This window comes from Gekko japonicus, unplaced genomic scaffold, assembly GCF_001447785.1.
Source record: "Gekko japonicus isolate JY-2015 unplaced genomic scaffold, Gekko_japonicus_V1.1 scaffold2026, whole genome shotgun sequence".
In the NCBI taxonomy this organism is placed as follows: Eukaryota; Metazoa; Chordata; class Lepidosauria; order Squamata; family Gekkonidae; genus Gekko; species Gekko japonicus.
Window position 1 is genome coordinate 255085 of NW_015171565.1, and position 15207 is coordinate 270291.

At 40.8% G+C, this 15207-nt stretch overlaps 1 protein-coding gene across 2 annotated transcripts in view; it reads left to right on the top strand.

Annotated features, from left to right (window-relative positions):
* Window positions 1-5415: 5415 nt before the first annotated feature.
* ADARB1 (adenosine deaminase, RNA-specific, B1) overlaps window positions 5416-15207 on the top strand; it is a 49314-nt gene continuing 39522 nt past the window's right edge. The window contains exons 1-2 of one of the 2 annotated variants that reach the window (XM_015419754.1): window positions 5416-5483; window positions 12067-12995. In XM_015419754.1, the coding sequence (XP_015275240.1) occupies window positions 5456-5483; window positions 12067-12995 (957 nt within the window). In that variant the 5' untranslated portion in view covers window positions 5416-5455. Of the gene's footprint in view, window positions 5484-9656; window positions 9726-12066; window positions 12996-15207 lie in introns of those variants that run through there. The other variant, XM_015419755.1, reaches the window with a different exon arrangement.

Consider the following 15207-nt stretch of genomic DNA (forward strand, 5'->3'; position numbering starts at 1 on the left):
CTATCCACCCGAATCTACCAGTATTAGACATGGAATCTATATTCATTGTCTCACAAATACACACTTCTGCTAATTCATTGTTGATTTTTACCCCCTTCCAGTGTGGTGAGGATTGTGGGGGGAAACTCATCCCCCCCCCATATATCCGGAGATTCTCCCAGTCTAAGAACCTTGTGCGGTTGTTGTGCCTGGCCATTGTGATACTTTCTATATCCATAGATGAGCCAGGACTTCACTGTCAGAGAGGATCTTTTTCTTTTGAAAACGATGTTGTCATATGTGCCTCATTACTTTTAAGAATGATTGCAGTGTGTGGTGTATTTTGAATTTAATTCTTCTGTTTGATGGATGAACTTTAAACTTGGAAAGCCTGGAGTCCTCTCAGGATACTAGAATATTAATATATGTGTGTGTTTAGAATCAACTGAAGTATTAAGCGAAGCCAAAATTTACTGCTGCAGAGACGAGGTACTGCTTTGTGTTTTGCTTTGTGTGTGTGTGTGTGGGGGGGGCACTATAGGATTTGCACTTATACCAGGCACAGTTTGGAAACTTTTAGTGCTTTAAGTCTTTGGCTGTGTCAAGCAGTGCATGTGGATTCAACCCTGCCCACTTTCTATTTCTCTGTCCTTTTCTGTCAGGATTTCCAGCTGCCTGGCATGCATGGCACAATACCAGTATTTTCTCAGGGAACAGATTACTCCCATATTTGACCCTCTCCTCCCTGATAGAATGTTGCAGCGAGCCTTCTATAGGGAATGGCCAAGTAAGGATGAAGCAGACTGCTGATGATATTCTGGTTGCTAAGGAGAATACTGGTTGGGAGGTGAGAGTGACAGGAAAGGGTGGGAGGGTTGGTGGAAAGGAGAAGGTCGCTGATGAGAGGAAATCCCTCGAATGAACTGCAGAGGGATTGAGAAGAGATAAAGCACACAACTGCATTCTAGAAGTGGACTGCGCAAGCCAAGAACTGCATCCCTGTGAGCTGAAGTAATTGAAAGAGAGTGCAAAGCAACAGAGAAATTGAGAGATGGAGCTGTTTGGAAGCCAGTAGTGTGTGAGCAGCTGAAGAAATTAAAAAAATAGCAGGGGGGGGTAAATTGCTCATGTATCTGCACCATAAGCGTTGGAGTGTGTTAAATCCAGCCCACTGAGCTGAGAAGAGTCACCGTGGCACAGAAGCCTTCGTGTTGGCACTTTCTAGAGGCACCAGCAGTAATAGCAGCAATCAGGTTCCCTATTAGTTCTACCAGTGAGCAATGCTTCCTCTAAGCTGTGGAGTCTTGTGAGCAAAAATTCTACTTCATGAGCCACTGGCATTAAAGTTCTGAGCGAGTGATTTGGCTGTTGCATAAATTAGTTTGCTCTGGAGCCATCCTTCCTGAGCTATGACAAAAATGCGTGGGCTGGAGGCTAAAAAATTGTGAGCTAGCTCACACTAATTCAGCTTAGAGGGAACACTGCCAGTGAGCGACATTTCCTCCTCTCCCACTCTTGTAGCTTGGTTTGCCCCATCTGTCCCATTCTTCATTCTCTCTCAAAAAAGTACCTGGTATTGCTGACAGGATGCATATCCTACTCTCACTGTCCATTGTTATCTGTCTGTCTTCTCTCTCTTCATCCTTTCCCCTTTCTTTGTAAATGAGAGCCTTGCTGAAGCTAAGCAGGTTTGATATGGGAACCTTACTGCTACCACAGCAGTTTTATCCTGCATTGGTGGTCGACATTTGTAAGGTAAGATCTGAGCCTCAACTCCCACATCTGTCAGGCACCGCAAAATGGGCTATTGCCACAGCTGATGTAGCATTTTGGTAGAGGATCCTACATCATCTGGTGTAATCGGGTGATTGGCAGTTAATGTTGTCTCCCTGATTCCTTATATAGCTTGGTAACGTCATAGCAGGATGTCCTCCTTTCCTCAAGTGTGATGGAACATTGGACTTACCATGAAGGTTCCTTCTACTTGAGGAAAAGGAGTGCATCCTGGACCCCACTCTATTTAAGAGAGTTGTGGGAGAGTCTACCTCCCCTAAGCAGGTATATAATTGTTAATAGAGTGATAGATGTAACTACTGTTATTTTACATATGATTTAACATCACAGTTAGCCAAATGTCACATGGTAAACACTAGTAGGAGAGAGAGATGCTACCTTTTTTCCTTTGGCAGAACAGTTTGGAGTTGATTGGTGGATTCTGCTTTTGCTTTATATAAGCAATGCAGCAATTGTATAAGGAGGAGCCAGTATAGAACAGGAAGTGTTCTTGGCATGGGGATGCAAGTATGTCCCTTTGCTCACCTGAAATTTAGAGGGAATGGACTAGTGATATTCTGTAAATAGAAAAGGGAGTTCTGAGTTGTCAAGTACTAGACCAGTGTCAAAAGTATTAAAATAATTGGTAGATTAATCAGCTAAAGTCAGTGGGGATCCAATGTTTATAAACAGTAATTTTTATTTTTAAAATCAAGAATTCATCGAAACAGAGATCAAAATATAATCACATTATACAGAAATAAAAAAAAAATAACCAACACAGTGCAATGCCAAAACCTAAATAACAGTAAGTTTCAAAAGCTTTGAATTCCCAAGAGATTTTTAGAGTGGTTAGAAAAGAAATAAAAAAGATTTTCTGTATAAAAGATAAAATGTCTATATGGTTGAACTTGAGGTAGAGCTAAGAGTAGAACTTGGTATTAATCGTTTCAGTATAAATGGACGATAGGGTTATCATTTTCAGATGGGGAAAATTGTGCACAAAGGGCAACAAACATGGCCCTTTGAGTAATAAATAACAGTTGTCTATCTTTTGAATTATAAGTGATGTATTCCTTCCAAATTTTAAGAAAGCTATTGAAGTTCTTGTTATATTAAATTTCATTTAGTAGGCAGTTGAATCTAAGGGGCAGATGGCTACAAAATTTGTAGATCGCCCTAATTAAATAAAACGCTCTAGTATTTTCAGCACTACTTCATGAAGAAAGATCTTGGCATTAAAATTAATTTGACTTGAAATACTCAGTTATCAGGTTTTCACATAGTTTTGGCTTTCAGTTGTAAAGCTTGTTTTCATGTGAGTGTTAAATTTCTTTTCATGTTCTGCACTGAAACACTGCACAGCATTTCTTCTGTGCCAAGATCTGAGAACTTGCAAAGTGAGTTCTTGCCCTTGCTTTATGACAGTTAGATTGCTTCATAGCTGGATGGCCATGTAGAGCAAGCTTCTATATGTTCAGCTATTAAAAAGTGAGATATTCAAACTAGCAAAATATATGCGGGTCATTATGCTTTCTAATGATGCTCAAAGATGTATCCAATAGCACAGTGTTTATTTTTAAACTATGTCATATAGATTTATGACTGTCCATAGGAGAACCATATACAAATACATGAAAATTCCTTCTACTCTAAAGATAGATAGAATATTTATAGACGGATGAAAATAAGTTTTTGCAAATCATTCTATTTATAAATTGCCATAAATCTTTCAGATGTACTGTTTGTATTCGATTGGTTTATATGCCTTGCATATCATTAGCGAGCCGCTCTCATTTATGCGCTAAAACAGAGCTTTAAAAATCCATTAAGGGTTGCCTAAGCATGCTGTGACTCTTATTTTGCTATGAATAAGAAGCATGAAATGGTTACATCGGAATGTGAGATAGGATGACTTCATATGTAAACAGCAGTTGCTATCTTAATCAATAAGCAGCCATATATAGCCCACACGTACAAATCTAAGTGCATTGTACATCAACAGCAATCACCCCAACCTAATCAAAACAGATTATAAGTGAGGAAAGACAATATGTTCTGTTGCACCAACTTCTGGCAATGAATAGTCGCAAGCTGTGAAAGTTAACACAGAACTCAGACAGAATAGGGGGGGAAATATACTCCTGAGATGCAGAAAAATGCTAATGACTGTTAATGTAAATATTTTTTAGCCAAATGTCTATATCTGGTGTAGGCAACCCCCAATATCCCATAGCATTTTGCTCTGTATGCAGGTCAGATTCAGTGTCCAAGCAACTGAGGTGCTGGCAGCACTACTGGGGATGGTGCCATGCGAGGAGGTGATGGGCATGGTTTGCATTGCAACTCTTTTCGCCTCCTTGGTGCATGCAACTGCAAGCCAGGTTCAAACCACACCCCTGAGGTACAAGCAGCACTGCTTAGGGCTTGGCTTACTCTGTTTCCAGCCAAGCACAGCCCCCCCCCCCTTTGTGTTTGCTGGCACACTAACCATTTTCACAGGAAGAATGCGTTTGGTGCTTAGATCAAAAAGGTTGTATACCTTTGTGTTATAGACACACATATACTCTGATTTTAGTGTACTATGCTGGTGTTTGGTGTAGTGGTTAAGAGTGCAGTTTGGTGTAGTGGTTAGGAGCGCGGACTCTAATCTGGGAGAACTGGGTTTGATTCCCCACTTCTCCACATGCAGCAGCTGGCGTGGCCTTGGGTCAGTCACAGTTTCTCCCAGAGCTGTTCTCTCAAGAGCAGATATCTCAGAGTTCTCTCACCCCCACGTACCTTACAGGGTGTCTGTTGTGGAGAAGGGAAAGGAGGCTGTAAGGTGCTCTGAGATTCTGAGTGAAGGGCGGGGTATAAATCCAATCTCTTCTTCTTCTTCTGATTCTACCCCATAGCCCCCAGGAGAAATTGGTGTCCCTGAACTGCTTTAAGCCCCAGTAGAGTGAAAAGGTAATGCAGGAAAAATGTAAAAATGTCATAAACAGAAATGTGTGCAATTTTCGCAATTAATGATTTAAGTTATTCGGATTTATTTGGATTTGTGTAGTTCTATCGCACTTTGTAAGGGAAGCATTGTTAGTGAGGTAGCTCTCAAAGTGTGCTAAGGTTAGTGAGATAGCTTTCAAGTGTGTGTGTATCACATAAGTAAATATCTGAGAATGCCCCCTTTCAGTCTAGCAGGTCCAGGAATTCAGAGGCCACGTGTGCTAAGGATAAGGTTAGTGAGGTAGCTTTCAAGTGTGTGTGTATCACATAAATAAATAAATATCTGAGAATGCCCCCTTTTAGTCTAGCAGGTCCAGGAATTCAGAGGCCATAGGGTGGTGATGGCAGCAGCACTGACATTGGTTCAATGACAGAAGTGTGGAGCCAACCAGCTCTGGTGTAATCCAGCAGTTAGAATATTGCATCAAGGGAACCTTGGCTCAAATCCCCACTCACCTGTGAAGCCCAGCTTGCAGCGTTTGACCCAATTCTGTGTGTAACATAGGATTCTGCCCAGGTGTACTGTGGGGGGGGGGGGACTAGGCAAAATGTTGTTCCTTGAAAGAAGGGATTAATTGGAGTTTAATCTGTTGCATTTGAAAGCGTCTTTGGACCTAGGTGCATTCACGGACATTTAACATATGTAGAATTAAGACTGCCATGTTTTTGTCTTTCAGAACATTCACACCAGTAAAGAAGCCTGAACTATTCCACAATGGACATAGACGATGAAGAAAACATGAGTAAGACGTGTACATTACATGGTGCTAAAACATTGTGGTTTATACAGCATATTACTGCCGCGGCAGTTTATTCCTTTCTAGTTTGTGACTTTTATATTTATGTATTTATTTTGCTTTTCAAGTCTGAATTAAAATGAGGGTTTTCCTACTTCTTTTACATGCAATGAAGGAATCTGATATCTTGTTATGTGATAGTTTATAAAAAAATTATAGAAGGGGGAGCATTGCCAGGTAAAGTTTACTTAAGTATCACTGAGAGTAACAGGATTTAAATCCTTCTATATATGCTAAGGTCCTGTTGATTTCAGCGGACTTCGTGTTGGTTAGATTTCTCTGAATTGTACCCATAGCCTTACATTACAAATTACTCCACTTGGATGTCCCAGTGCTGCTACTTTCTTCATCCATTCCTTCTGAGGTCAGTTTACTCATTCAGTCTGAGGGTAGTTGAAGCCAACTCATTATTCTACAGCTTTGTCATCTGGTTGCTTTCCTAATTTCTAATGAAACCAGTCTACATGATTTGTAGTCTGATAAAAACCTGCAAATCCCATTCCTCACCAGCAGTAGTTGCCTGAGTGTGCCGTAAAACTATATTGGGACTGTTCTTTCTTTTCTTCATATATTATGGGGCAGCAAAAGTAATAAAGTGATGTCTGTCAATTTGCCATCATGTCAGGTCAGTGGTCTGATGTCAAGACCATGGTCCTGATTCACATTGCTGGTTAGAAACATTCCCATGTTCAGTTCAGAGGCTAATATTTCAGGAAATAACAATAGAGCTGTGAAACAAAAATTGAACAGAAGCCAGGATTTGTGAGAGTATTTTAATGGCACAGAAGAGGGACTACAGATCTCCAGTTGCTGTATTAGTTGTCCTGACACACTGTCATCTCCGACAGGCTGGTAAACTTAAAAGCTTTACAACTGAAAGTGGTTAAAAGCATTGATTTTGAGTTTCAGACTGGGGTGAGAAAATATTAAACTGGCCCAATTGCCAAAACACTGCTGAAAAGTATAACCTTTATACTGTTATCTCAGGAGATGAAGCAACAGTTCTTGATGTATTTTGAACTTGAATTACGTGCTGAAGGTGGGCAGCATGAATGTACCAGCCTCTCAGTCCCAACAAACAAGATCCATTAACAACGTAATGCAGAGTTTCATGGTACCATGAATTTGCGATGTAAGTTTTTCCAATGCCAAACATAGACATATATTTTATATCAATTGCCATTAAGCAATAGTTTCCGCCTCTGCTGTGAAGAGGGGGAAACTGGTTGAAATCGTTCCCTTTCTCTTTCATTAGCGGTGCTTCTTACAGTGTTGCAAGAAGTGCAAGAGGAGTGCCTGCCTGTATTTCCCTCCTCACTGCACTGCCCCAGGTTTTTGTAGGTTGTGGGGGGTGTCGGACAAAAGAGGTGGGCAAGAAAGATTGTACTCACACAATCATTTTGCTGACGTCTGAATGTTTTTAGAGACTCTGTGATACAGATGTAAAAAAAAAGAATTTTTAAAGACATGAGAAGACCAAAAAAAAAATTCTGGGCAGAAATGGAAATGTTGGGGGAAATGGAAATATGTGCAACACTTTTCTATCAAATCTAAACTTATTTTTCTGCTTTAACACTATGAAATGCATTGTTTATACCGTAGTTAGTATTTTAAATTGTACTCACTTGCATATTTATGGACTTTAAAAGTATAAACATAACTATTTAAAATATAAAACATAGCTATATGTTTTCAGTGAATAGAATCTTATCTTAAAAAGCATTTCACTCATTCTGATATGAAAAAATATTTCAGAGAAGGTTTCTTTTTCAGTGTTCCCCCAAATTTTACAAAAATCCCTGAGGGAGAAATATGCATGTATTTCCCTGAATTTTTGCATCCTTCCCCACCGCCTTCACATAATGTGTCTTTGCATCTTGACCTTCAAATAAAAAAGATTTCCATCTCTGCCACAGAACTGCTCCTTGCCTTTGTTTTGTTCTGACTACCACTGAAATGGAGGAAAGTTCTGTCCGTAAGAATATGAGTCCATTGAAATGTGCTCTAAGTGCCGGCAAGATGACCTGGTCTAAAAGGAAACAATTTCCATACATTTTAAACTTTGCCTGCAGTTACCTAACAGATTGTTATTCCATTTCTGTGTCATTAAAATACACTGGCAGAACTTGGCTTTCCGGCAGCTTTTGTTTTAAATGCTCTATTATCATTTATTTCCTGAGAAGCTGGCCTCAGAAACAGGGAAGAAAACATTTGTAGGCACCAGTTTGAATTGGGGCTGCTATCTTGGAAATCGGACCACATAACAGATTGACAAAATCACTTCCCCCAAATCTTTGGGACAAAAGAACCCTGAATCAGAATAGCCCAGTAATTTTTTCCCCTGTGCATGACGTTGGTGCAATTTCCCGGCCTGTTTCATTAGTCTTGGACAGCTCTATTGTGCCTCTTTTTGTCTCTGTTTGACAGTACAGAGAGAGCAAAAAAACACTACATCCCAAATGGCTGCGCATTTGGTTCAACTTAAAAGAACCAAGTCCTTAAAGAAAACTTATGTGAAGATGTTGGAACGGGGTGCTGATGTGTGGGTTTTCTTGAGACGCCAAAAGCATTTCTTGTTCCCTGTAAATGGCTCGAATTACGGTTTCTTGAATGTTTTAATTATATAATATTTTCGTAGGCTGGTCCTGAAATGTGAAAATCATTATAATTCTGCTTGATATACATTACAGAACTACAGGGCTTATTGGGAGGGAGGACTCATGGTAGAGCATATACTTTCATGGGAAATCTGAAGAGCACTTGTATGGTGATATTATTGGATTGCTATTAAATTTTGCTAGTACAGGAGGATACGACGCTGAGATATGTTTCATAACTGCTTGTTTGTTATTTTTCTGTTCAACAATTGAGCTGTGAAGTTGTTAATTGTACTGTTATGGAGCCCACCGTGAGGTGGAAGGAAGGGTGAGATAAAAATGCATATGTAGATTTTCATGCATTCACCCTGCTGCCTCAGTAATATCCGGCTTAGTTCCTTTGTAGTGAATGGAACTCTACAACTGTGCAGGTGGGCTCAGGATGGAGGTCTTTGACCTCAGCGCTCCATGTACTTATATCTAAATCCCTGTGCGATTTAACTCTTTATAACTGACGACAGTTATGTTTAACAGATCCTTGATACTATAAACGAGGTGAAATCCAAATGCGTGTGTAACATTCAGTGAATGATACTTTCGTCTTCCCTTTATGGTGTGTCTGTTTAAATCAAAGCAACGATATGGCACTGTTTTTGTGGTAATTTAGTATTTGAGTGTTAAATACCTGATGTGTAGGAATGTAACGTTTTCAGAGTGGTTTTCTTCTTCCTTTTATGGTGTCTCTAGCCTTAATTCTGTTTCAGTATCTGGATAAACATGTGCACATACCAAAGACAGCCTTGGCTTAATGAGTGATAATCTTTCTTCAAGGGTATCTCCCCCCCTTAAAAATAAAGGTCGGCTCTTGTGCTGCGGGGGGGGGGGGGCATGCTCTGAATTCAGTGGAAAATGGTTGTTAAAGAAAATGATCTTAATGTGGGGTGTTGACACAGGATGGGAAGGGCAGGAGGAGTGGGTTATGCCTGTTCTGCCTTGCCTGACCTTGCTTTTTGTAAAGAGCCACATGAATGTTTATATGCATTCATCTTTTACCTTATTTAAAATATATTGAATAAACTTCAATAACGTATGATAACACTGCTGCAGTGATCAGAGAGGAAGTGTATTTCTTTGTCCCCAAAACTGTGGTAGCCGCCAAGTGTACTCGAAAGCCATACCAACATCTGTTGAATTGGTCTCTTCTCCCTTCTGTGAAAGCAGGGATCGGGTTTTTCTTAGACTGAGAAATGCTGAAAATCTGCAAAATGTGTGTGGCCACACTTTGCAGTGGGAGAAAAAAAAAAGTCTCTACATGGCCTTCCAATTGAGATTTCAGCTTTAGGTGAAAGAAGAATTTAATAGTTGGTCTAGGGAATCCTCTCTTAAGAAATACAAGAATTCATTTTTTACTTGCTACTATTTCACAGATGTTCATGCCTTTTTAACCTGTATGCTAACTTTCTACCCAGTCTCCTCTAATGTTCTGTTTTTTTTGAGCACCGAAAGGAGTAACCTATCGAGCTTTTGCTGGAGGATGTTATAAATGAAAATTTAATAACCATTCCGTCACCTTTGTCAACTGGGCGAAGTGGTGTGTGCATGTCTTCTCATTGTTCAGATTTCTGACAGATTTAAATATACGAGCCAGAAGAGCAAATGTTGAATGCTCGTGTCTCTTTAACATTGTGAAAATTATATAGGTGTTTGACTTCTAGTTTGGACATATTCAGCAAAATAGTGCTTGTCATTACATTGCTTCAGGACCAGTGCTCCCTCTAAGCTGTGGAATCTTGTGAGCAAAAAATCTACTTTGTGAGCTACTGGCATTAAAGTTGTGAGCGAGTGATTTGGCTACTGCATAAATTAGTTTGGTCGGGAGCCATCCTTCCTGAGCTGAGACAAAAAATGTGTGAGCTGGAGGCTAAAAAACTGTGAGCTAGCTCACACTAATTCAGCTTAGAGGGAACACTGTTCAGGACTATCAGTGTTTTCATCATATGTAAAAGAAATCTTTAGCAGATGTTTTTAAAAACACACACAGTTAAACCAGGGTTTAATAGTCAAATGCACTGCATTATATATAGTTTGCTAAAAACAGAAATTAAGTAAATTCAAATTAAAATTGTAGCAAACTATGGGTTAACTTCTGATTTATTTCCCTTCTATCCTGCTAATTTAATTTGGAGCAGTATAATGTATTCCATAAGATCTGCCACCCTCATCCTAATAAAATTGGAGTGATACATTTTGCAAAGAGGAATAGTTTGATGTTGCAGTGGTATACAGATCAGTCTGCTTTTAAATATTTCTTTCTCTGGGTTGTCTGGGTCAGTTGGAAGTAGATATAAGGCCATGTGATGCTGGGTCTACTCACGTCAGTCCCAAGTGATCTTCAATCACCACTGTCATCTCTGAGGAAGTTATTTCTAGTACTCATCTTTTGTAATTTTAAACCAGTCACTGCCCTTGTCTAATCAAAGGGAGGAGCAACCTTCTGAGAAGGTAGTGTTCTATAGGGATTGTTTTATTAGTTCTTTTACTGCCATTTGTATTTATAACGTACTGCCTTTTGTTGGCATTACCCTCTTTAGTTATGTTGGGGCTGCAGTTCCAATATGCTTCAGTTAAAATGTTTGGTATGCATATTGGGTTTTTATTTTGCAATCCTAATTTCCTTTTTTCTGGTAGTGTCTACAGGTGTATCCATTTGGAGTTTCCTCCAAGTCCAATGCCCTCTCCCTGACTGTGATGTTGTAGGGCTTCTGAGACCACTGCTTATCTCACCATCCCTCAAGGGGGTGGGATGAGCTGAAAGAAACACCTTTCTGTTTCCGAGCCACCTTTCTCTTTCCCCCTCCTGCAGTTGTTTTGGAGGAGTCTAACTTCTAGGCTGAGAAGCGGGTGGGAGGATACAGCTTTCTCCTTTCAAGCAAGAAACTTCATGCCCCAGGAAGCTGAACGCTAGCACCTGTGCACTGAAGCCAAGGTTGTTCACCAGATACGTTAGGAAAGCATGCATGCACCACTCTTTCTTGTAGTGGTTTAGGGGAAGGTTTCAGTCTACACAATTTTCCTGCAAAGAAGAAGGTGTCTGCTATTGATAGGGACAGTCTCCTAGCCTGTTTGACCCTTCTAGTATGGACTTTGAAGTTACATATAGCTTCTTGTTGCTTTTAAATTCAGTATAAAGACCAGTTGAATTCCTAAGGAACTGTATAATTGGGCAGTTCAAAATTAGTATGGTATGATTGAATCTAGATTCTATATTAAGTTTGCTCAGAGTAACATAAATGTCATTTACTTAGAACAGCTTCACACATTATATGGCAGCAGGGTTATGCCAGTAGCGTCCTCTTCACGTTTAAGTATTTTTTAAATTCACTCTTATGAATTTAATGTGGGGAATACTGCGGGAACCTGGGGTCCTCATAAAGTATGAAGCAGTTCTTAGAAGTGGCTAACATGAATATTTGCAGGTGAGAAGATGCTTAACATCTTTTTCTGTGTGGCATGCACTTGGATAGCTGTGGCTCACTTTCTGCAAGTGAAAATTGTTTTATCTCAGGGTACAGGTGAGCATGTGTCTGGTCTGAAGTACACGAGCAATCTTATAAGGCTGCCCAGTGGCTTAAGTAAAGATGGTGGTTCCAGCACAGTGAATGTGCTTTTCCATTTTAGAATTGGGGATGGGAGCAGTGACCTAGCATAAGTATTCTGAGAGAAAATTGACTTTTTTTCTGCACAGTGCATAAGTAATATTAAATGCCTTAATGTATGATAGCTTTAATGTTCCAATCTGTCTAACAAAGAGACTAACATTTGAGCACACATCACTTAACCAGTTGCAAAGATAGATAAAGGAATCTGTAAATTTTACATTTACAAGGTCCTGCAACGAAGGCATTGTAAGTTACTCTTTCTGGGCACCACAGGTTCAGGCAGCACTGATGTTAAAGAGAACCGCAACATGGACAACATTTCATCTAAAGATGGGAGTGTGCAAGCTACCGGGGAGGGAAATCAGCTCTCCAATGGTGGTGGCACGGGCAGCAGAAAGAGACTATTGGAAGAGGGAAACAATGGCCACGCGAAGTTCCGCCCAAAGAAGAGGAAGAAAACGCCAGGGCCCGTCTTGCCTAAAAACGCCCTGATGCAGCTGAATGAAATCAAGCCTGGCTTACAATACAAGCTTCTCTCCCAGACGGGACCAGTTCATGCCCCTGTATTTGTTATGGCAGTAGAAGTTAACGGGCAAGTTTTTGAAGGTTCTGGTTCCACCAAAAAGAAAGCAAAGCTTCATGCAGCAGAAAGAGCTTTGAGGTCCTTTGTTCAGTTTCCCAATGCCTCTGAAGCGCATCTAGCAATGGGGAGAACTCTCTCATTAAATACGGACTTTACCTCTGACCAGGCTGATTTCCCAGATACACTTTTTAATGGGTTTGAAAATCCAGTTCAGTCAGACCATTCCTTTTGCCTGGATTCCAATGGTGACGGTTCTTTCAGCTCCAGCGCAGACTACAACCTGTCGTCCACTGTGACTAGCAGTATTATCCAGTCGTCTCTTCCTACTCCGTCACCATATCCATCAACTAGTGGGAAGAACCCGGTCATGATACTGAATGAACTTCGGCCAGGATTGAAATACGAGTTTCTTTCAGAAAGTGGAGAAAGCCACGCTAAGAATTTTGTGATGGCTGTGTCGGTGGATGGCCAAACGTTTGACGGGTCTGGGAGAAACAAAAAACTTGCGAAGGCTCGGGCAGCTCAGTCAGCTCTTGCATCCTTGTTTAACATGCAGCTGGATCAGACCCCATCTCACCAGCCCATTCCCAGCGAGGGCCTGCAATTACACCTCCCACAGGTAAGAAAGCACTAGTGTTTTGTCTTTAGCTTTTCCTTTGACGTAAGAGATGACTTGCTTGTTTTTTTTTTAAAAAAAGCACACCAGAACTACAGACGTTATACACTTAGGTATTGTACAGCAGTGCATGGATATTGCTTTTGTTGTAATGGAGTTTCTCATATTCCTTGCTGGGCAGATCTGCACAATTTATCCAACGTGATATTAAATTACCGATTCTCTTACTTACATTCTGTGTTTGCTGCTGAGGGAAAGCTTTGAAAGGGAAGAATATTTTCCGTTTCCTAGAGAAATAAGAACAGTTATGCTAAGACTAAAGCGTGGTCTGATCCAATTAACTTTTGCGCTGTTGGCAAACAGCTGTCCAGGACAGGGGTGTAGGCATTGTCTTATCAGTGACGTCGTAGAGGCAGTATGAGCCAACAACACAGCAGGGTCTATTACTCTCTTTGCAGTACTTTGCGCAGAGCCATTTGTCAGGATCAGGGTTGAATGCAGGTAGGCAACGTCTCTGTTCTCACATATCAGATTTTTTTTTCATATGACTCAACAGTGCCCTTGAGTGCACTCCTATTTACTGTACAGGAGAATGGTTACCATAATGGTTGCCATAATGGTTGCAATTTGCTTCTGTGGAAGGAGGTGAAAGGTTGCACTCAAGTATACTGCTGCAATGGGGAAATAAAGGCTCTCCCCTTCCAGCGCCACATGGTTTGTGGTAAGTTTGAAACTCACCATCAAGCCATATCACAGTTCAGCTTTTTCTTTCTTTTACAGTTTGCAGGCAACACAAACCTTTCGCTGGTGATCCTGGGGTCAGGTTTTAATCCCATTCAGTAGTCTCCTGAAAGGGGAGTATTTTAGTTTCTTTTACAGAAATGCAGGGCTCCATGGAATTTTATGAGAGAAATTAGTGCTCCTTTGTTTGCATAGGGTCACTTGCCTGTACCTGATCAACCCATCCAGGGGCCAAGGATAAGGACTTGCACTTGGATATACCTGAGCCAAAAATAAACTGGAAACGAGCTCTTTGGGGTCACCTTGGGGGTATCTGAAATGACCAAAGCACTCCTAAATCCCAGCACTAATGAAAATGTGTCTCCTGGAATTCTGCCAGTGTTTTAATGTTTGGGCGCCAGGAGCCAAAATAGTGAGAAAGGATGCTGGTCAGTGTTCCCTCTAAGCTGAGTTAGTGTGAGCTAGCTCACAGTTTTTTAGCCTCTGGCTCACACATTTTTGTCTTAGCTCAGGAAGGATGGCTCCAGAGTAAACTAATTTATGCAGTAGCCAAATTGCTTGCTCACATCTTTAATGCCAGTAGCTCACATAGAATTTTTGCTCACAAGACTCCGTAGCTTAGAGTGAACATTGATGCTGGTCCACCAACACCTGTTTCCTCCTTCCTTTAAATGTTAACGGCCAGTGGTTTCTAAGGGCAGACCTTGTATCTTAAATCAGAGGCCAGATCTACCCCATAGAAAACATTGGCCCTGTTATTATTTAATGGGACTTAAGATGCCAACTAACAGCTGATAGAGTAAACTTGGCCTCCTAGGCTAGCTCTGCCACCCATAGGAAATAATGGGCCCATTATTTCCTGTGGGCAGTAGACCTGGTCTCTGTACCATATATTGGAAATAATGTTTCCGTTGTTTCCTATGTGCAGTAGTTCTAGTCTCCTGGTCCCTTTAAATTTTAAAGGGCCTTTTTTTTGGGGGGGGGGGATAGACTGGCCTCCAATTTCAGAGGTGAGGTCTTCCCACAGAAAATAATAATAATACTAATTTAAGTGCTGTCAAGTCACAACTGACGGTGACCCTTCAAGGGGTTTTCAAGGCAAGAGATGAGCGGAGGTCTTTTGCCATTGCCTTCCTTTCCATAATATCCCTTTAAAATTTAAAGAGAAGGAGACCGACCAAACAGAGACTAGCTTTCTCTCCCAAAATAGTAAGGAGAGTCCCAAGAATTCAGCATAATGAAAAGCATATACTCCCATAATCTGTATCCAAAATTAAATGAAAAATGTTGATGCCTAGCCAGAGATCCTGGTAGCAATGCATTTCTGTGCTCTTCTCAGCCACAGTTGCGTTGCCTCTGCTGTCTTACTAGACCTTAGACACAAGTTTCAAAGGATTGAGGCAGACAGTGTAAAGCCTCATCACTGCAGTGTTGCTCACAGATTTCTTGGAGGACACAATGCCCCAGTATTGCT